This window comes from Halichoeres trimaculatus, unplaced genomic scaffold (genome assembly GCF_033239565.1).
Source record: "Halichoeres trimaculatus isolate MK-OKI-2021-1 unplaced genomic scaffold, fHalTri1.1 fHalTri1_scaffold_1, whole genome shotgun sequence".
NCBI classification, from domain to species: Eukaryota; Metazoa; Chordata; class Actinopteri; order Labriformes; family Labridae; genus Halichoeres; species Halichoeres trimaculatus.
Window position 1 is genome coordinate 4,445,238 of NW_027437179.1, and position 21,868 is coordinate 4,467,105.

General features: G+C 38.0%; 2 protein-coding genes across 3 annotated transcripts; one reads left to right on the forward strand and one right to left on the reverse strand.

The window, feature by feature from the left end:
• The first annotated feature begins 55 nt into the window (after window positions 1-55).
• Window positions 56-6,312, forward strand: ghrh (growth hormone releasing hormone). The gene is made up of 6 exons (XM_074677316.1): window positions 56-76; window positions 1,924-2,009; window positions 2,230-2,320; window positions 3,021-3,125; window positions 5,830-5,934; window positions 6,035-6,312. Exons 3-6 carry the CDS (start codon window positions 2,244-2,246, stop codon window positions 6,195-6,197), a joined length of 450 nt encoding a protein of 149 aa, XP_074533417.1. The 5' UTR covers window positions 56-76; window positions 1,924-2,009; window positions 2,230-2,243; the 3' UTR covers window positions 6,198-6,312.
• Window positions 6,313-7,410: 1,098 nt separating this feature from the next.
• rpn2 (ribophorin II) lies at window positions 7,411-20,534 on the reverse strand. 2 transcript variants are annotated; one of them, XM_074680211.1, is made up of 18 exons: window positions 20,452-20,534; window positions 19,921-20,111; window positions 17,845-17,940; window positions 17,512-17,687; window positions 17,328-17,403; window positions 17,065-17,199; window positions 16,808-16,984; window positions 16,604-16,722; window positions 16,398-16,503; window positions 15,142-15,233; window positions 14,939-15,053; window positions 14,654-14,848; window positions 12,066-12,152; window positions 11,886-11,981; window positions 11,365-11,440; window positions 9,121-9,250; window positions 8,483-8,578; window positions 7,411-8,033 (listed from the first exon to the last, which is right to left on the reverse strand). In XM_074680211.1, exons 1-17 carry the CDS (start codon window positions 20,462-20,464, stop codon window positions 8,527-8,529), a joined length of 1,932 nt encoding a protein of 643 aa, XP_074536312.1. In that variant the 5' UTR covers window positions 20,465-20,534; the 3' UTR covers window positions 7,411-8,033; window positions 8,483-8,526. The 2 variants fall into 2 exon arrangements, with proteins under 2 accessions (XP_074536312.1, XP_074536305.1); XM_074680204.1 differs by lacking the exon at window positions 20,452-20,534 and adding an exon at window positions 20,217-20,371.
• Window positions 20,535-21,868: the final 1,334 nt, after the last annotated feature.

The following is a 21,868-nucleotide window of genomic DNA, read 5'->3' on the forward strand; positions in this document are numbered from 1 at the left end:
AGCAAAATCCGAAGTGAGAGTCAAGGACTCATCTTGAACCAAGGCATGAAGGTCCGTTCGTTGAAGATGTCCCCCGGTACGTCAAACGTTGAAGTCCGTGTAAAACAATGTTAAAAGGGGAACGTCCGCCCTCTTTCCAAATCGCCTGCTATACTGGCAGTGTTAGTTGATTTGGTGAAAAAGTAGTAGGTGAAAAACACCAAAATCTGCAGTATGCCAGAAAAATCCTCAGATGTCCAACTGACCTGGAAAAATACCTTTGTATTATTTAATCATCATTATTTATGATTACTTTTTTCAGTTGAAAATTTTGCAAAAATACAAATTATCGTATTCTCTCTATATCCTCCACACTAATTAATTTAAGTTCAATGCTTCATATGGCAATCTCTTTGTATATTATTAACTGAAATATCAATATCCACCCATTGTTTGTTTGTTTAAAAATTTTTGTAGTTTGTTTGTTAGATCGGCAGTTTGTTTTTGGTAGTATATTTCATCAGCTGCACTTTTGTTTTCCAAGAAAAAAAACGGTGTAGCATACTACAAAACAGACCTAACAGTCAAATTACATACTACATTCAAAAGCAGCGGGCAGGATGCAGTACATACATTCATATGGTGGGTTGTAGGCAGTTTAGAAACCAGCCAATGTTAAACATTATAGTGTTGAATGTACTTTCAACATTTAATACTTAACCAGTTTTGTAAAAATAGTTTTGTTAATCTATTTCCTCTCTTTTTGAAATTATTATTATTATTATTATTATTATTATTACTATTATTATTATTATTATTATTATTATTATTATTATTATTATTATTATTATTATTATTATTATTATTATCACTATTATTATTATTATAAATAATAAAAGTTTATTTATTTATTTATTTATTTATTTTTCTATATATATATAAAAAAAAGTGACAGTTTCAGTTGATGGATAATGAACCACAATTTTCTCCAAACAACATAACAAACTTGGGAAATTGAATTACCCTTTTTTTTTTTTTTGTTAAATCTAAGCTGCACAGCATTCCAGCCTCCAATCTACCATCATAGTTTGGAATGAAAATAAAAAGAAATTTTAAAAAATGAAAACTCACTTACAGGGACTGGCAGGTGGCAGTGGACGGGGTGATTTATGAAGTGTCTCTGAAGAGTTCTGCCAGAAATGGCTTTGGATTGTCTGCCCACTGTAGTGACCACATTGCATGAGGGTGAAGTTACTCAGATAGCTGTCCACCTGGATAGATCTTCATTAAAATTAACACCACTTCTCCCTTTTTTTATTTCCTCTATCAACAATGACTGGTCTGAAAATGTCTTACCGAACACTGAACGAAGCAGCTTGTTTTACTGAAAGAAAGAATTGTTTTATGTTTGGTAAAACAGTTTAAAACATGCATAAACTTTAGGTGGTATTGTTGGGAAATTTGAATTCTTATTAAGTAAACTCTAACTACTCCGTTATGGTTTTTTTTAATGTTTTTATAGTTTCTTTTGTATAATAAATTCATTTTTTCCTTCAGTGTGTGACATTTTGCACATAAAGAAATGTTTTATTTTTTTTATTAGTCATTTAGCTTTTATTCAGCCAAGTGGGTCCCATTGAGATCAGAGATCTCTTTTCCAGGAGATCTATAAAATATAAAGTTTCAACATCAGAATCAATCATTATAAATGTTTCATGATCATCTTCATCACCAAAGGTCATCATTTATTTACACATTAGTGTCACCTAGCACAGCTGATTTAAAGAAAAAAAAACCTGAACCTGAAAGACAGAGCTCAGCTAAAGGAAAGAGAGGGAGAGGGAGGATGATTTTGTGTGATGTGGGAGTGACTTGAAGCCACAAGTTGAGTATAAACTGACCATGGATACAGGAGGACAGTGCTGTTCTCCTCTCTTCGTGCAGTCTTTCCTGGCAGTCAGAGATGAGAGCTGAGGGCACCAAATAAAGAGGAACCACAGGGACGCTCAGAATCAGCTCAGAAATTTCAGGTAACTTTAACACCAGTGGTTTTTATTTCTGTGACTGTCTTATTATTTATCTGTTTCCTGTCTGTGTACTTTTTAGATATATTCAATCATCTACATTATTTTATCCAGAAACTTCAGTGCTGTCAGAGCAGCAATGAAGAGGGTTGAGAGGAAATGAGGCTTCAGTGTTTCTTCTCATTTTTTCCTCCTGTGGTTTATTTAGCTGTGTGTTCTTCTCCAGAATCAGCTGTGAGGATGGAGAACGCTGCCCTGCTGTTGTTCTGTTGCCTGGTCATGTCTGTATCAGGCTCCCCTCTTTACCCATCCTTTAGGTAAGTCCTGACAGATTACTGTTTTTCACCGTCACTGTGTCGGTTTTTAGCTGTTTCATGCACTTTGTGAAACACTGATCTGATTAACTGTGATGTTCAGAAGCCAAACTGCAATAAAAATGCAAAAGATGGCTGAAGATTGTGACTTTTATAGTTGTTTTTTTTTTTTTTTTTTTTTTTTTGTAAAAGTCTACCAACAAATTAACAAAATAATCTCCTTACAATCATGTAACACCAATAGAAATCTAAAAAAAAAAATCATATGAAGTGAAATTTTTACATGTCCCATCATTCACTAGGAGTTCATTTAAATGTGTGAAGAGTACAAAGATAACAGTGTCTTGATCACCGTGTCGAGTCCATGTCATTCATGCAGTGTCTGTTATGAACCTGTTGAACCCAGCTGCTTTGCATGTTCAAGCTTTGCCCGTGTTATGCTGAAGAGGGTTAAAAGGTCTGTGTTTAATACTGGGTTACATTGGCAGTACTCATAGTTCTGTGTTCCAATTTAGGAGCTGAATTCATCATTTCTAGGGGTCGTGAACCTTTTTGCTTTGAGATTAAAGACATAGTTCTAATAAAAAAAGTTTGAATATATTATATATATTCAGTATTATAATATTATATATTAAAATCTGCAGAATTTTTTGATTGATTTATATTTTATGATCAGTTCTTCATACATCGTGATTTTTCTCAGGTTTGGCCAGACTGACACTTCCATCCTGATGACATCGTCTATAAAGAATCCAGTCGAGCAGCTGGAGGACGACGCCAGCTCTTCAAGGGAGCGAGCTGAGTTACGGTTAGTAGTTTGTGATATGGGTTTGGAGGAATATATATATAAATATATACATGCTGCATATCTTTGATCTAGAGTTACAAATTTAATATTCACAGACATATTTAGAATTCTGTGTATCTCCTCTCCTCTGCTTTTAACATGTATACCATTTTTCATATTCATCCAAACAATAATTTATTATCCACATATGTTAGCATCATCAATATAAGGGACTGGCTATGTACAAACAGACAAAGGGAGTCAGCATTTACATTATGTCTCTCAGCAGAGTAAAATAGTATGATGTTGGTGGAGTCATAAGAAATCTGCTCTTGTTGGGTAAATAAATTCAATTCACTTATTCCAGGTGAGATATATATCTAGATATATATATATATATATATATATATATATATATATATATATATATATATATATATATATATATATATATATATATATCTTTGTGAATCCTTATATTAAGTCAACTTCTCTATTGTAAAGATTTCCGAGATTATTTTGAACCAGTTGTCCCTTGTAGGTGGTAGTGGATTTATCACATAGGAGTGTGGGAAACAAAGGGCATCTGTCTTCTTTAATCGCCCACTACATCAGCAGTGCCTGCTGATTTGATGAAAATGTAGTGTGTAGTATGTGAAAAAAAAAAACAGAACACACCAAACTCTGTTGTATGCCAAAAACAAATAAGAAAAAAATCCAGGATGTCCAAAGAAAGTATCTTGGGGTTTTTTGTTGTTGTTTTAGTTGTTGTTATGAGCTGAACATTTTGTAAAACTACAAATTATTGTTTTGTGGCTGTATCCTCATCACTGATTATTTTTTCTTAATATGCTCCATGTGGCAATCTCTTTGTGTATTAATAACTGAAATATTAGGATCTACCTGTAGTTTGTTTCATTGTTTGTCAGTATTTTTTGGCAATATAGTCTACCAGCTGTACTCCTGTTTTCTGAAACTGAAAATCAGTGAAGAGTACTATAAAACAGACTCAGCAGTCATATTTCATACTACATTCAAAAGCAGCAGGCAGCCATTGGGTGGATGGTGGTTTAGAAAATTTACATTTATTTATTTTTTTAATTGAAAACATTATCATTTTACATTTATTATCATTATTTATTGATTTACCAGTTTTATAAAATGGTTTCATTTTTTTTCTTCTTCTCCTTCTTAACAATATTATTATTATTATTATTATTAGTAGTAGTAGTAGTAGTAGTAGTAGTAGTAGTAGTAGTAGTAGTAGTAGTAGTAGTAGTAGTAGTAGTGGTAGTAGTATTATTATTAGTATGGTTTTTTATTTTTATGAAATAAAAAGAAAAAATAGATTCTCATAACTTAAGATAAATAAATAAATCTTTATAACCAACAAGCCACAGGGTCTCGGGGTTATTTTGAGTTTCATTTGAAATGTAGTTTTTTAAATTCAAAACATTATCATTTTCACACTTATTTTCATAATTTATTGATTTACCAGTTTTGTAAAAATAGTATAATTTTTCTTCTTCTTTCCTTCTTAACATTAATAATAACAACAACAACAACAACAACAACAACAATAATAATAATAATAATAATAATAATAATAATAATAATAATAATAACAATAATAATAATAATAATAATAATAATAATAATAATAATAACAATAATAATAATAATAATAATAATAATAATAATAATAATAATAATAATAATGATAAGTATTTTTATATTTATTTATTTTCATTTATTTATTTTATGAAAGAAAAGAAAAAATAGATTTTAATAACTTAAAATAAATAAATAAATCTTTATAACCAACAAGCCACATGGGCTCAGGGTTATTTTGAGTTTCAATTGAAATGTAGTCATCAATCTAGATGTCAGATCACTGGAAGGATGTCAATCACAACTTTCTCCAAATAGAAAATCCAACTCGAGAAATTTAATTTGAAAGGATTTTGTGCCTGAGCTGCACAGCATTTCCGATCTTAAATCTACCATCTTGATTCAAAAAGGACAAAAAAAATCTGTCACACTTTCAGAGACTGGCCAGTAGGCGGCAGTTGATGGGGTTGATTTATTAATTATCCCTGAAGTGTTCTGTAAAATTTTGATTGGACTTCTTGCTAGCTGCCAAGAGATCCTGCATTAACTTTTTCATCACTCCTCTCTGTAATGGAAACAATCTTTTCTGCACTGTAAAACATTTTTACTGTAAAATAACAATGAAATACTGGTAGTAGAAATGTCCAGTTATTTCCTATTATCTTACTGTGTATGTACTGTTATTTATTTTTACAGTGTAATACTTTTTATCAAATTAAAGTTTATGAATATGAAATAATGGTAAAATACTGAGACCCTGCTTACTGTTGTTTTACAGCAAAGTCATTTTGATGGCGTTTTGAAACCATGAGTGAGGAGGGAACACAGTGGTTTGAGACCCTGCAGTTCATCTTGGTGTTTCACTGAAGGAACAGGCTGTCTGTGACATTAATAACGCCATCTTTATCCAGTTAAGGGACCAGCTCAGTTGCAGCTCTCTGATTATTTTGCTCAAGTGACGCAGACACAAACATAACTCTAGCTCTGCTCGGGCTCTAGGGCTCACTGTCGGTGTGTCATCAGGTATTGTCGCTGGTTACTTGTCCTGATAGCTACTTAAAATATCACCATACTATAAGCATGCTGATGTCAATTGTCCTTCTTCTGGTTATAGCTCAGGACGCCACGCTGACGCCATCTTTACTAACAGTTACAGGAAAGTCCTGGGTCAAATCTCTGCCAGGAAGTTCCTTCAAACAATAATGGGGAAACGTCTCGGGTAGGTCCCCGCAGTGTGTATTTTAACCTCTGTGAAGTTTTTCAGGTATCATACACAAATGTATGATGAGACTCTAAGCATCAATGTTTCTTTCTCACAGAGATGAAAGTGAGAGCTACGTCAAACGACAGTCAGGAATCTATGAAGGGACCTACAAAGAAGATCTCACATCCATCCAGAGGAACCACAGATGCAGAGGAGTCCAAGGAAACATCATCAGGCCAAGGTTTATAAACTCACCTGGGAGCTCAGGACTCTATTAAAACACTCAGAACTCTTTTTCATCCATCAGCCGTTCTCATCACCGCTTGTTTTCTTATTCCTCCTCCAGTCTGGTGTTTACAGATGGAAATGAATTTGTTTCTTATTCCCATTAAAGCTGTGAAACACAAGCCACTGAGTTTGGAAAATATCAATTCAATCTAAAATCACTTAAAAAAAACTCAACATCAAAATAAAACAAGGTGCAATAATCCTTTCTCTAAATCTATAACAATTAAATCCTTTAGGCTGAAATTTGTGCCACTAGAAACTGGGGTGTGGACGATGTGTTTTTCTCTTGATTTGACTCTTTTATGATTTTTGGGGCGCCAATTTGATTAAAATTATGATTCTTTGATATTTCTAATTTTTGCAATTTTTAGTTTGCTTTTTTTAACACCAGATTGTATGATAAAGTTAAATGATGATGATGATGATGTCTACAGACTGTATCAGGAGCCACATTTTCCTCCAAATATGCACATTATGCTCAAAAGATGTGGATCTCAGAGCCGATTCGTTGTAGTGAAACAGAAAAGTTTACTTCCCAAATTTTTCTTCTGTGTTCCTCAGCTCTCGCTCAGTCCCTTATCACCAGGTATGGTGTCTTGTCCCCACTTGGTGAGTGAGACAGCAGACAGCAGTGAGAAGGAGAGTCCATCACACCCAAACAAAGCATAAATACAAAGCAGCATCTGGATCCGCATCTTTTGTCATATTGTTTTTGTGCAAATAAAAGTTTGATTAAAACAAAAAATTAAACAAAAGTAAGAATGCCTACTTCTGGAACAGAAAAATGCAAAAAATGAGGCTTCTCATAAAAACACTGAATGCAAAAGGGTTCATTCATATTGACCAGTTCAGGCTAAATATCAGGCTATACCAAATATGGAGCTATTTGGGGGCCAAAGATCTGACTCTTCTCTGAGATTTGAGCCAAAAAGAACAGCTCTCTGAAAAGAGCTGAACATCCCATCGCTCTTCGGCTTGCATTACTCCTCCCATGGTTTTAAACCTCCTTAAAGTAGGTGATTACTACAGCCACACAAAATGCCACTAAATCCCCAAACCACATAAAATTAGCTTGAAGCTAACTTTAAGCTAAGTGTGGTACAATGCATCAAACTGTGACATTTGTGGTTAAATATTGTACATGGTGCCTTTATAAGCAAATAAGTGAGATGGCATTATGAGAAGAGTAGAAATCAACTTCCTGAGACTCAGGTTCACCTCAGATTCTTTATTTCCTCCTCATTACAAAAACATTGTGTCCTCAAATCGACATTTCATTGACAGTTTTTTTTGGCTGGGGGGGGACTTAATATCAAATAATCTCTCAGACAACAAATGTGACGCACCCACCGGGCTGACACACTGGCAGAGTAAGATCCAAAGTGTCAGTGCTGCCAGTGGTTAATCAATTAACAGCTTCGGCGATGAGGTGAAATGGGCACTGAGCAAACAGAGGAATGTACAAAAAAAAGATCCACAAATCAAATAAAAACCCATCGAGAAACCACAAATAAAAAAATCCCAGCTCCCTCAGGACACACTGGCATGTTGGACACAAGAACACAAATCTCACATTAAGATGAAGTGCAATGATCAGTAGCTTCACAGCCCTCGGTCGGAGGATCTGTCAGTGAGTTTGTCCCCAGAGGTGCTGTGATGTCTTGATTCCTTTCTTCCATTTGGCGACGCTGACAAACTGCGTGTTTGATTGAATTCTTGAACCCCACAGCGTGTTTTGATGTGATGTTAAATGACTCCTTTGAAACAATGTATGAGCTTCATCAGTGTCCTTTTTGCGTTTTTCTTCCTCTTATTTTTTCTCAATTCTGTGAAGAGAGGAAACAAAATGTGTCATTAAGAAGATCACATGAACAGAAGTCACTGAAGTCAGACACAAAGGTTTGTCATGCATTCTGATGAGCACCCATCCACCACAAACAGAGCATAGAGAAACTGGTGACATACGCCTGAGACCTGGACACTTCACTGCTTGGCACACCAACACAAAACATGGCACTGGATGTGATGACACAAGCAGAGCCATGGCTGTCAGACAACAGCGGAGGAGGCACCAGAGTGCCAGCATGGCTGTGGTTGTGATGATCATGGTAGTGTGAGTGAGACGCTAACCAGGGGGAGGGAGGGAGGGGGAGGGGGAGGGCGGCAAGTACATGTGAACGCTCTGAGTGTGAATGAGTGAGCACCACACAGCCATGCACGCTGCCAGCCAGCGAAATGCACTGAGGGGGGATGCAGTCCATGAGGATGCCCTTACTTCAGCCCTGATGAACCGTCAACTCATTTGTTACAAACGGGGCTTTATCGCAGGCTCCTATACTTTGCCAACCTACTACTTTGCTCTGCGGCAATCCTGGAAAGAGGAGTAGAGACAGCAAGGAGTTGGTAGAGAGGTGAAAAGACAAAGTCACCAGCTGAAAGGAGACAGAGAGGAGATCCTGGTTCATGCAGTAATTAAAACAATCCTGTCTTGGACGTGAAGGGCTGAGGCGGCTGCTGGAAGTGAATGAGGCAGGAGTTAACAATTACAGACACGTCTCCAGTCTATGACACACTACAAATTGCTCACTCTGGCCCTCTGAGGGCTCTACACATTGATGGTGAGGAAATTGCACACTTAGATCATCTCCCTGGCAGATTTTAATGCCTCCCTTCTCTCCTGATCCAAGTAGGCATGAGATTTCCTCCAGGGAGGAAGCCTGGCAGCGAAGCTAGCCTCCGGGGACCCACTCAGAGCCTACTGACACAGAATAGGCACTTTTCCTCAGCTTTTAGGAGAAGAACCACCAGAGGCCTCAAAGCACAGTCCTCATCATCTGAAAGGGGCAAGGCTGTCTCTCTGGGATTAAGGGCCCTCTAAGAACCATTTGTTCCAGGAACCATCAGGAGACGTACCTCTTCACTGCTTTCTGGGCCAGCATGCGGTTTCCAGCGAGGAAAGTTACTCCTCCGATAATTGCCAGGTACTTCAGGGTCTGGAACATGTTCAGGTGGGTCCAGTAGACGTACATCAGACCCAGCATGGCTGAAAGGAAGGAACGGATCAGGCCTGAACATTTACAGCAGGAAAACACAACTCAGAATATCACATGTAGGATGAAGCTCTGGGCTCCCGCTGTTAAAATCTACAAAGAACAATTATGACAAATGTGTCACCGCCACAGATTACAGCATAGCACTTCATTAGCATGACAAACTGGAGTTACAGTGTTGAATTCCCAACTCCAAAAATATTTATATTAGTGCTGTCAGGCAATTAAAAAAATTAATCTAATTAATTACAGGATTTGTAATTAATTAATCTAATTAATCACATTTTAATCTCATATCTGCTTAAGGTCCAAAAATAAAGAATTTGAATTCTAGGACATTAAAATTACATTAAAAGACATTAAAAAAAAATAAAAAATAAGGTGGGAATATATACAACACATTTTTAGGTTCTATCTTTACAAAATCTACACAGTCCTGCACCTTAGAGAAGCTGATTTGAATTTTAGGACGGTTTTTGCTTCTGTCACATTTTTACTCACTGTGGACTCATTTTTCACTGCAATATGAACTTCTATACTTCTATGAGGTCAGGAGAACCAGGGCTAAAGGCTAAAAACTGTGAGGAACTGTGTACAAAACACTTTATTCAAGTCTTGGATCAGAGAAAAGTGAAGTATTTTCAGTTTAACATGCTCTGAACACACAAACTGTTGCTCATTGGTGCAGGGCAGCCCCAAGCTGAAACATGACACCAGGAAGATGGAAGGAAATTTTCCAAGAATTCTTTAGATTTAAATACAGGACATACATCGATCATTCAGAGCTTCTTCAATGCAGTAAAGAGTGTAGAATTATCTGTTTTTTACAGAATTGAGCTAGAGCAAACGGTTGATTTTCTGCAGAATTAAAAAAAAGCATGTGTGATTTAACAGGATGTGGATGGCAGTCTCACAAAAAGACATTTAGTGACCGTCGGAAATTTGAGAATCTGACGAGAACACCACTTTTTTTTACAGCTTTTGAATATGACAGTTTGTAAATGCCAGGCATTTAAAAATAGGTAGGGATGGGTACCGAATTAGGTACTTTTATAGGTACCCACCGAATTCAGTCAATTCAGGTACCAGGTACCGATTCATGTAAAATCAAAAGGTACCATGTTTAGGTATCTAAATGCAAAATTGTGACTGTAAGGGAGTGGAAGAGTAGGTGATTTTCCATGCTGGACATGAACACAGCATTACAGGGTTATACATTGAAGAATAAATATGCTAAATAAAAATAATTCGCATTTTACTATTAAACAAATTGATATATTTTTTTTCATCTACGCACACAAAAGTACCGAAAATTGGTACTGTTGAGTACCGATACCGATTGCCAGGTACCGGGAAATGGTACCATGTCGTTTCAAATGTGAAAGGTACCCATCCCTAAAAGTAGGTGCATTTTTGAACACCCCGCGGATTTGGGATCCAGATTAATCAGTGTTCATTTTGATAACGTGTTAATTTGAAGTGTAATTAATTAATCTAATTAATGGGTTAAAATGACAGCCCTAATTTTGTATTTTCAATAAATCACTGAAAAACAAGTTTCTTTGTTTCATCTAAGTTTACTGTCACTCACTACTGTAATAAAAGGACAACACACCTGCCTATTAATGTTGTTAAATCACCCAGTCAAGCCCTTTAAAATAAACATGATTTGTTTAGAAATTACAAAATAAAGTCAAACTGACTGATTGATGGCTGTAATGCTAATTGAGCCATGTTAAATCACATGCATTCATGCAAACAACAGCTGTTCATATGAACATGTGATATCTTTTTCACTGCCTCTGAGTCTCGGTGCCCATCTACACCTGAACCCAGCTTTCCTTCTGCAGTTTACAGGTAAAATCTTTGTGATCTGCAGATGTTGAAGCTGGAGTTGGTGGAGTATTTCATCTGTGTGCTCATTGTGGGTTTGACTGTGAAACTTCATGAATAATGCAATCGCTGAAAGTAATTATGATGATGCAGGATGTCACACAGTCATTACGGCAATTCACTTATCATCCTGAACAACAGCCGATGAATAGTGGGTGACGAGGCTGCGGAACAAGCGTATCTGTGATAAACATGTTGTTCTGTGGGGACTCACCTGCGTGTCCCACGTGGAACAGAATGGTGCTGGGGGAGAAACTGAAGTTGGAAATGTTGGCTCCCAGCTTTAACCACTACAGACGAGAGGGGGAATAAAAGACAATGAGATTTCATCTGCAGCAAGAGGTGTAAACAAAAGGGCTGAAAAACTGTTTACCACCTAACACACAATGCACTGATCCACTACAACAATCACTCTTACTCACCGCCACAGATGCCAGGGGGAAAACAGGCTGTGGCTTTTGTGATTTTAAATTAAAATAAGCATCACATTAATGCAGCTCTGGAGCCTCTATCGTTGTGTGTGGGGGCTTCTTTTCTGAAGAGCTGTTTAGTGTATATACAGGTAACAACAAGGTGATTGCTTTTTGAATAAAAGGGTGATGCTTGATAATGAAATGTGGGATATGTTTTAGGCGTGTCTTTACCCAAGGTTCACTGTGTTTTTATGTCCTGATTTAGATTTTCCTACTACAAAAACAAACACAACACGCTGTGTGAGCAGATTCTCAGGATTACCAGGATGAGCAAGAGCAGGAAGGGAGACAGGATGAGTGCAGTGAAGGTATTGGAAACCACGGTAGGAGGCTTCTTCTCTGGTTCCCTGAACAAGTGCTGCAAAGAAACAACAACAAAAGAACAGTTAACACCTTCATGCTGCTTTGTTCTCCATCTCTGTAAGTGAAATATGGCCGTTACCTGGATCTCTGGTTTTGGAACATAAAGGGTTTTGGGCTGAATGGTGGCTGGAGCCTCTTCATCCACAAACTTCAGGAGGACATCAGCCTGAAGGAAGAATAAAAGTTCCCTTAAGACCTCAAAGAAAATACTAACCAGATAAGAACTTCCACTCAGGACAGCCTATCGGATGATTGGCACATTAAGCCTGGCTCACACTACAGGATTTTAAAAATCTTCAAAGATTCAGAAATCGGGTTGTATCTCACACATAAGGAGAATCTTCACAGATCATTTTCTCTTAAATCTTAAGCATGCACTAAACTACAAGATTTGAAAATACTGACCAGCACACGCTACAGGATTTCACCAAGATTAATTTGACCAGAGAGAGTGATGCACCAAATGTGCTCAGTTGTTTGATCTGAGGTTTTTAGCGCACTGGTGGGACAGGAGGAGAGAGAAGCGGAGCTGTCTGCAGCGGTGCCTTTCATCCATTACGCACACGCAGAGGGACAGAGGTGAAACTGTTGCTGTATCGGCCTATAATGGCGCGCAGCCAGCTGACCCAGAGCCTTTCAGTTGCACTTTGAGCCTGTGTTTGTTGTCTGTTGTCCGGTCTCTGGTGCTTTTTCTAATTGACTGTTGTCATCCTCAGTGAGAATGAATGTTGTAATCATTCAGATAAATATCACACGTTTGAAAATTATCGGGGCGGCTCCGACAAGTCTGTGAGACGATCGTGGGGCTAAAGATTCTTCTGTCAACCGCTCACACTAGAAGATAATCTTGCCCAATTGTTGGGGCCGATTTATGTTCCCGACCAGATTTCTTCCCCGATTGTCGGGGCGAGAATCCTATAGTGTGAGCCAGGCTTTACGTACCGAGGCCCATCTGGTTACACGTTCTAACACATGGAGGAGATTGAAATGGAAAAGAATTACTGGGTATTTCAGAACACCAGTGATAGTGTCCAAGATGGGTCCACAGCATCCCAGTTCATGCTGGAGGAGCTGTGAGTCAAGTGTGTTTTGGTGGGAGGTTTTCAATGCCATGAATTCGATCCAATCATTTATGGATTCCCTTATTAATTCCTCCTGTGAATTTTCTCTGTAAAGAAAATAACTTTACAGGTGTTCTGTGTCAGCAACATTTTATTGAGTTTAAAAGTTAAAAAAATATTAAATTGGTCACTGGATCTGTATATCTCTGGATATAAATAAATAAGAAAGGTGAGAATTGCACTTTATGTGACAATATACTGTTTTGTAATATGTTATTGACTGAAATAGGCCATCTAGTGTCCTGTAGTGGTAATAACAATGCTTTGTGTTGTTATGAACATTGAGCTTGCCGTAGTTGTGCTGAAGTCAGTCATGAATCTGCAGAAACCTTAATTTCTTGCTTTGGCATTTAGAGTTCTTAGCATCATTTACAGAGACTAACTGTGATGTGTTCTATGGTAAAACCATAGTTATACCAGTGTATGCTAACTGCTAGCATATCAATGCAATTTCCCATATATGTTAGCATCAAGCTAGCACTACTTTTTCAATATCATTTTTGGTACATTAGGAGATAATAACATGTTAAATGTGTTGAATAGGAATCTCGTGTGAGGGTGTTATGAACATTTGTGTGTGTTCGGTAAAACTTAAAGCAGAAAATCCTGAATCAGAGTTTTCTTGGGAAACTGTTATTCATCTGCTGAGCTAAGATAGCCGCGGCAGACTAGTCAACTTAAGGTACCTCAGCTCTGGTGTACTGTACAGAATTTATAAGGGAATCATTAAGCATGAGACCTAACAATATCGATGGATTGAACCTTTTCTTTTTCGATTCTCCACGGGAACCGGTTTTCAATACCCATCCCTAGCCATGAAGGAGGTTTTTGAAATGAACATTCTACAAAAACCTCACAGTGGGAATACTGGGACTAATACCCAAAAGTCTGGGTAGAAGAGCAGACATATACTCTGTATGAGCCATTTCTATGTGAGTGTGTGCCAAATTTGGCCAGTAGGTGTCCTCATTGTATTGTGTGTGTGTTTCTAAAAGGGTCAGAACCTACTGGCAGGGGTCAGGTGTTGCTAGACGGAAGGAGCACACAGTTTTTTCGACCGCTCCGCTACTGTTACGTTCATGGATGTATTGCTTGTTGTTCGAGGGGAACAAAGCTGTATGAACTTTATCTGCACAAACGGATTATTGCACAGATCGACGATCCAGATAGTAAAAATAATGAAAGCATCAAATGAAGAATCCGGCAACTGTTTTGTTTTCATCCGACGCCACTCATAGGCATGCAGTAGCCTCATGCGCGTCGATTAGCCTTAGCCTTAGCCTGTCTATGCAAACCCTCAGTGGCTTTAAGTTTAGGCTTAGCCGCTACATACTGTATTATTTACTGCAAACCTCACAACCTTAAAGTGTGTAACCATTAGATAGTTGAAACCAGAACCCCCCTCATACGATACATCGATTCAAAAGGTGGGATGTTAATCAAATGGAGCAGATCACGTTTTCACAAAAAAAAAAAAAAAAAAAAAAAAACTAAGTAAAAATAAAAAACAGCCTATCACTACCACAGCGCCTGAACTGAAACTCACCACGTTCCACAGGATGGGGTTCTCCAGGGTGGCATCCCCAACGATCAGGTAGAGAGAATAGGTGCCAGAGATTGAGTCAAACTCAGACTTCCGCTCTGCTGTGTCCAGCTCAAACTTGTAGAGGTTTTTGTTGTCGGGCTCGGCCACAAACACGACCTCCTGGCCTGTTTTCTGGTTGTGCAGCCGGACAAATGTCTGCAGCAGAGAGAACAAACATCTTCATCTTCATCAAGCTGATGAAGAGTGCTGGATTTGCTCTTAGCAAAGTGGTCTTGATGGACATACCTGGTGAGGGGTGAGCTCCACGCCAGTGTTGACATCGACTAACTGGAAGGACATGGCAAAGTTCTGGTGGCTGTCTGCGGTGAAGGAAGCCTTGGCCTTTGAGGGGTAGTCCACTCTGGGTGGTGGAGTGAAGGAGGCGTTTAGATTTTAGTGTTTACAGGGTCAAAAGAATAAAACAACATCACTTATCAGATTTCCCTGACCTGGTGGTTTTTGTGCCGATGCTCTGGTCCTTATCCACCACAGAGAGGTCCATGTTACTGACGGCGACCTCAGTGGACACTTTCACTTTGAGCTACAGGCAGGTGCCATCACAAAACAAAGAAGCAAAGTCAGAGGGTGACAGGGTTTCTAAGTGACAGCAGCAAAACAGTCCCACCTCAGGTTTTACTCCATTCCTCTTCCCCACCTTTTAAAGCTCAGAGGAGACAGAGCTTTTTCTGTTGCTGTTCCAAAACTGTGGAGCCAGCAGCTCCACCTCCACGTACGACAAGCCCCCTCACTGTCTGTTTTTAAAACTCATCTTAAAACCCTTCTTTCTTTTCTCCTGTTTGAGAGTTTTATGGTGTTTTAGAAATTGTTTTTAATAAAAATGAAACAGGTTGGTTGTCATCCCCTTGGTTCACGCTTCAGAGTTCAAATTGTAACTGATACTTATATTTTTATTCTATGTTTTATCATTAATATGGTAAGTGTTTCATTTTGATTAATGTCATTGTCACGATTTAGACAGTTTTTAAGGAACTGTTGTTCATTTTATTAATTAAAAAAAATCTGTCTATGGATAAAAGTATGTATACTAGCTTTCTCATTTATGATTCTTAAGGATTTTTCAATAATTAATTTCATTTTTCAAATAATTACTATTATTTTACTTATTTTATTATCATTTCTTCACTTATTCTTGTTTTTGTATCTATTATTTTTCCCCTGGGCCCTCTTTAAAATTTATTTTAGATGTTTACAAAAAGAATAAATAACTAAAAGTCGAGACTCTAAAAGGACATGACTACATGACAGCCTCCTAGTGTGACAAAGAAAAAGATGTATATATAAATATTATTTATTTAAATTTTTTTTTTTTATTAATTAATTTATTTTTATTTATTTATTTATTTTTTTCCTCTTTTATCTAATCCATTTATGACTGTAAAAAATGAACGGACAGAGGAAGAGAGAGAAAAAAAGAGATCAAATGTATCTTAGATGTATTGAATAAGTGATATAATGATGTGGTGTTTCAATCAAGAGAATTTAAAAAAACAGGAAAAATGAAAAATGAAACTATTATTTTAGAGGTTACACCTCTGCCTGTGTTGTTTATGTACAGCACTTTGTTTCTGCTGAGGCTGTTTTAAAGTGCTTTATAAATATGGTGGAGTTGAATTTCTCCAACAAAGACTGTATAAAGTGTGACCAACATTTCACCAGTTAACTAACTCTAGTCCTGCCATCTTACCTCCACATGGTTAGCAACCAGGCGGCTGTCTCCGGTCACAGCGACAGTGAACTGATAGTATCCACTGGCTGGCTGGCTGGACATGAAATTCAGTTCAAAGATGCCGCTGCAAAATAAAAAGAAAATGAGTTAAGGGAAGTTCCATCAGAGCACAGAAGAGAAAGACATGCTAACGTTTCTCGTGTGAAGGCTCTCAGGACACATACTCATTGAGTGTGAAAGGTGCCTGGCTCAGGATGATGCTCTTGGAGGCCACAGCGTGCGCAGACTCCACCAGCACATTGGCCGTGGCGAGTGGTTGAGACATGACATCAGTGACAAGGAGCTGTGAAACAGAGCGATCAATGTGGTCACTGTGAGTTTTAGAGAAACCTGCAGACTGCAGCCGCACTGGTTTGTGTCATCAGTACCTGCAGAGTTGGCTGGCTGTGGGACACTGTGGCTGGACCCTGAGCACTGACGATAACTGGCACGTGGAAGCGGTTATTGGAGAGAGCAGCTGCAGCACTTGCCACGCTGAAGGCCTCAGCCAGAGAGTCCCAGGATTTTTTGCTGAAGATGGAGTTGACAAGCTGGATGACCTGGTCCTGTGAGGAGAAACCGTTAATGATGAGACTCAAAGATGAATCTATGCTGAGAAGCAAAATCCTACAAACAGAAAGCATACCTCCTTCAGTGGGGGCTCCATGTCCACGTGATCTGACAGAGAATAAGCTGCAGTCACAAACATGGCTGTCGCCTCAAGTCCTTCCTCAAACTGAAGGTAGATGCCACCAAGATCATCCAAGCGGGCAGTCAGGTCCTGAGATTAAAAAAAGATCATATTTAATTCAGCTAAAAGGAAGCTAAGCCCATGGAAGTAAGTCGAGTGTGTCTTGCTGTGAGTTAAACAACAGCACAGCACCACCTAGAGGAAGATGAAGAACTCACCTCAATCTCCTCCAGGATACCTCCGAGCTCTGCCTGCTGGGAGAGGCGAGCTGCTGTTTGCAGGGCCAGAGTGATCCTGTCCAGGGAAGATCAGAGATGACAAAGAGATTTCTTTAATACTGTGCTCAAAAAGAAACTCATGGCCTTAGAGTACAAAACCCTGCCCTCCCTGACCAACACTTACGCCATGACATTATCCTCCTTGTTGATGCGAGCAGTCAAAGCACCAACGACTTCCTGAGAGGCCAGAGGAAGCCCCAGAGAGTTGAGGGCGCTCACAGCACGATGAATCTGAGCCATGGTGGAATCTTCGCTGACCGCTGCCAGGAGAATGTCCCGGGTTTCATTGGACACGGGGATCTATGACATAAACAAATCCTCCAAATTTATAGGGATTCATCTTAAAACTAAGCCTCCACAATCTTTAGTCTCCTTTTCCCCATTATCATCCCCTCATACTAAACTTTTCACCCCCATAGAAAGACAAGACTGTGACACAGAGATGCAGTTTCCGTACCTCACATCCTGAAATTGCTTGGCTGGTCTCAGCGGCAAAGAAGAGGGAGTCAACACTTGTTGGATCAAGCTGAGATTTGAGGAACTGGCAGACTTCCTACAAACATTTGTAAACACAGAACAGTGAGAATCATTATTTTGTGTAACATGTATCATTCAAGTCATTAACCTTTTTCCTCAGTGTTTGTTATAATTGTGGAGAATTTCAGTTCACTTTGTTCATTTTTTGTCATTTAGAGCCATTACTGCAGCCATTCCCAGGTTTACCCACCCAGTTCCAGCGCCCTCATCTCCCATTCCTTCTGCTCAGAGACTGTGGCATCAGTGAGACACACCTGTACATAAACTCTATTTCACTAATCTATTCAACAGTAATAGATTTTAAACTAAACTTATGTTGTTTTCATTCAAAGACAGACTGAGAAAACTGTAAACTTTGGTGGTCAAGACATGAAGCGTGTATCTTCTTTAAATATCTGGAGTTTTTACTTAAATAAAGCGTGTCTTTTAAAAAGCACATTCAGCTGCTGCTAGAAAGTTGAAGGTCTTACTTGGTTTTAACTATAGAAACAAGTCTTGTTTCTCTTTTAATGTTGAAAAGAGACTGGTTGAGGCTGCGTTTTGACCTCTTCCTGATTATGGTGATGTATTGTGTATGAATACTTCTGCTCAGAGACTGCAGATGTTGGACAATGACAGATTTTTTCAGTGGGAGTCCATTTATTTGTGTTTTTGGTCAAGTAAAATATTGCCCCGTCTGAGTGCAGAGGAAACCGGCAGAGGAGCAGGATGGGGTTGTTTGGTGCGTGCACTCAAAAACACTGCTGTAGGGGTAATTTCTGCCCTCAACCTTGTGAACTTGTTCCATCCCGGAGTATCACTTTAAACGTTCCCAGAGCCTGAACTGAGTTGGGAAAAAAGTCCTTTAGGTTCTCCGCTCCTTTTGTGTGGAATAATCTACAGACTGAAGTTAAGCTGCAAAACTTAGTGTCGGAAAGTTTTTATATCTGCGGTGATGATACTATGATACTGAAATACAAGCTTTCTGAATGACACTGTTTGATGATGATAACTTTCTCACTTATTTACACTGAGTCTGTGTGACTGTTTGCCGTATGCTGCCGTTCTTGCTCAGGTCTCCCTAGAAAAAGAGATCTTCTGATCTCAATGGGACCAACCTGGTTAAATAAAGATTAAACAAATAAAATATAAAACAAACAGTGTTGCAAAAGTGATCCAGCAACTTCTTACGATTAAACCATATGATGGGTGTCATTTGTGAAGTACTGTATTTGACAATCTTCCACTCAGAAATTCACATACACACAAATTCAGGTGCCGAAAGAAACATAAGTTCAGCAAGTTAACTAAAAAATCACCTCTTATATATAATTTCAGTGCATGAAATGCTAAGAAACTTATAGAAAAGGCCCAGAAGTAAAGCAAAGCTTTTTAGGTTCATGTTTAAATTCTGCTGGTGTCATGTTCAGTTTTGTTACTTTTAAACAAACTGCTTACTCAGGGAGGGGCATCACCTGCTGGTGTGGGTGAGTGATGTATCAGGAAACAGAGCTAACAGTGTTAGAGGTTGGATGTGTGTAAATGAAAGTGTGAGGGATATTTAGAGCATATCTGCTGGTGTTGTGCTGGACACCATACGACTCTGCACTGTATCTACTGATGCTGCATGTTAGGATGAGTATAGCATAGTTCATGGCTTTACCTGTTTGATACAAGTCGATGTTGAGTAATTTTGTGTAAATAGGGGTTAACGATTTAATGTAAGGTTTTAAAATAGGCAGTGTGCTTGACATAAGTTCTTACTGGGCAACACTCCTGTCTGACTAGCCCTTAGTTTATCCTCGTTTCTCTACCACATAAGGTCTTTGTATTACAGAAAACATATTACAAGAAAAAACGTTTCCATGATATTTATATATTTTCAAAGTACATGCTGTTATCTAATTGTTTGCTTCTTTCCTGTCTTGAAAATGCACCTCTGCCATTCATAAAAAGGTAACCGTATGCACCTATTTACTAACTGTCCCTATTTCCGCATGATGGAGCGCGTGTTTACCGTGGGATCCGGGATAGCTGCTCCGAGTTTGGTCAGACCAACGACGGAGTAGTATGCGGTCTCCAGATCAGTGAGCTGTTGGCTCAGGAGGTTCTGCAGTCGGGCCACATCAGACAGAGAGAGGTAGTGCGCCGGTGTGAGCGCCTGAGCTCCGGAGAGAACCAGGCTGAGGAAGATCAACCCGAACAACCCTACGACACAGAGCGGAAATGAGTTCACCTAGCGAATGGTCAATGAGTTTAAAAAACGGTGTATCAATGCTGAGATAAGGAGACGGTTAAAAACGATTTTATAACCTGCAAAAGCTGTAAAATAAGACACGTTCTCATTCATTGAAACATCGCTCAGTCTTTGGAGGTTTAGCTATCGTGCAGGCTAGCTGGTATGAGTAAGGTGCACCAAACTGCTGCACGGTGTTTCTTTCCTCCTCTTATTTAAAAAGTAGCATTTCTTTAACAGCATATTGGATTTAACTGTAAATTCAAACAACCTAATTGATTATTTAACTCAAATACGGTGAAATTCACTTACTAGACCGGTCCATGTCTTGCAGTCTTATGCAGCGTCACCAAAACCAGATACTGCTTCCGGTGTCTTAGAAATCCAGCTGTCACTACGGGTATCACATCCGGTTGGAACTTTCAAAATAAGATTTAAAAAAAAAACCGAGCGCTCTTCTACATTAAAAAAATGATTTTACTCCTCATAATTCAACCCTCTGGAATAATAGAACCATTACTATCAACAAAAAAAAAAAAAAAACGTTTATTGACAGCTGTTTTACACAAAATATTGTGATGAATTGTAATGGTTCTTTTTTGAGTCACAGTACAAATACTAAAAGCAATTCATTTACCCTTAATCCACTTAATCCAGAATTTCCTAAATTACAATAATATTTCACCCAAATAACCTACTCTTTTGGTTGAGGAATTTAATGTGATGGATAAAAAATGTAATAAAAATGTATTAATTTTGTGAATTTTTTGTGACTTTTGCAGAGGACTACGACAAAACCCAGAGCAAGTTAACTCTGCCACCTTAAACAAAGCCTTTTCCAGATTTAGCAAATGTCAAATTCTTCCTAAAGTAAAAGAAACCCATTTCAAGATTATTAATAAGATCTATCCTGTTTCCAGTTTCCTCAAAAAAAAATTTAATTTTGAGGTTAAATTATGCTCCTTCTGCAATAATAATGATGAAACACTGGAGCATCTATTTTTTTTTTCTGCCCAATGTCTCAGTGTTTTTGGACAGATATAAAAAAATGGGTTTCACTTAAGATAAATTATGTTCCTAACTTTGAAGGGGATCACATTCTTTATTACATGGATGGTTTGGACAATTCTGTTTCAGAGATTATCAATATTATTTTATTGATGTGTAAATACCATATCCATTGTGCTAAGTGGAGAAATCACAGGCCCTCCTTTCCTTGCTTAATGAATGAGTTTAAATTATTCTTTCTCTCTCTAAAAAGACTGAAGACAAAAAATGCCACAAGGATCTGTTACAATCTAGCACACAATCTTTTATTTTAGCCTTAATTGTTATTATTACAATGCATAGGTAAATGTATGGTTGCATTTACAATTTTAAAATAAGTAGTTCATTTTGCACTTAACAGATGGGCAAACATTTATTTTCATTTATTCTCCAAACGTTGTGCTATTTAAATTTAAATTAAAACTTTTGTCCCCCAACACATATGTATTATTTCCCTCACCACATATGTATTTATTTAAATAAGAATTTCAGAGTATTTTTTATTATTATTTTTTTAAGTTTTTCATACCCAACCTTGTTTTATCTGTAACTCTGATTGATTTCTCACTTTGTTTATGGATGCCTTTATAATTATGTAACCCTTTGTGTTCTAAGATTGTTGTGTCCTTTTTTTACTTTTACTTTGTTTTGTTTTGTCATGCAATGGAACAGAAAGTACCTT

What these genes read in the sequence shown, in the direction of transcription:
- rpn2 (XM_074680204.1), bottom strand. Translation starts at nt 20,253, where the DNA reads ATGAATGAGAACGTGTCTTATTTTACAGCTTTTGCAG. An exon ending in TTATTTTACAGCTTTTGCAG is followed by an intron (nt 20,112 to 20,216) that starts GTTATAAAATCG and finishes TCTGTGTCGTAG; the next exon opens with GGTTGTTCGGGTTGATCTTC. An exon ending in AAGGAGGATAATGTCATGGC is followed by an intron (nt 17,404 to 17,511) that starts GTAAGTGTTGGT and finishes TTCCCTGGACAG; the next exon opens with GATCACTCTGGCCCTGCAAA.
- ghrh (XM_074677316.1), top strand. Translation starts at nt 2,244, where the DNA reads ATGGAGAACGCTGCCCTGCTGTTGTTCTGTTGCCTGGTCATGTCTGTA. An exon ending in CCTCTTTACCCATCCTTTAG is followed by an intron (nt 2,321 to 3,020) that starts GTAAGTCCTGAC and finishes GATTTTTCTCAG; the next exon opens with GTTTGGCCAGACTGACACTT. An exon ending in AGGGAGCGAGCTGAGTTACG is followed by an intron (nt 3,126 to 5,829) that starts GTTAGTAGTTTG and finishes TTCTGGTTATAG; the next exon opens with CTCAGGACGCCACGCTGACG.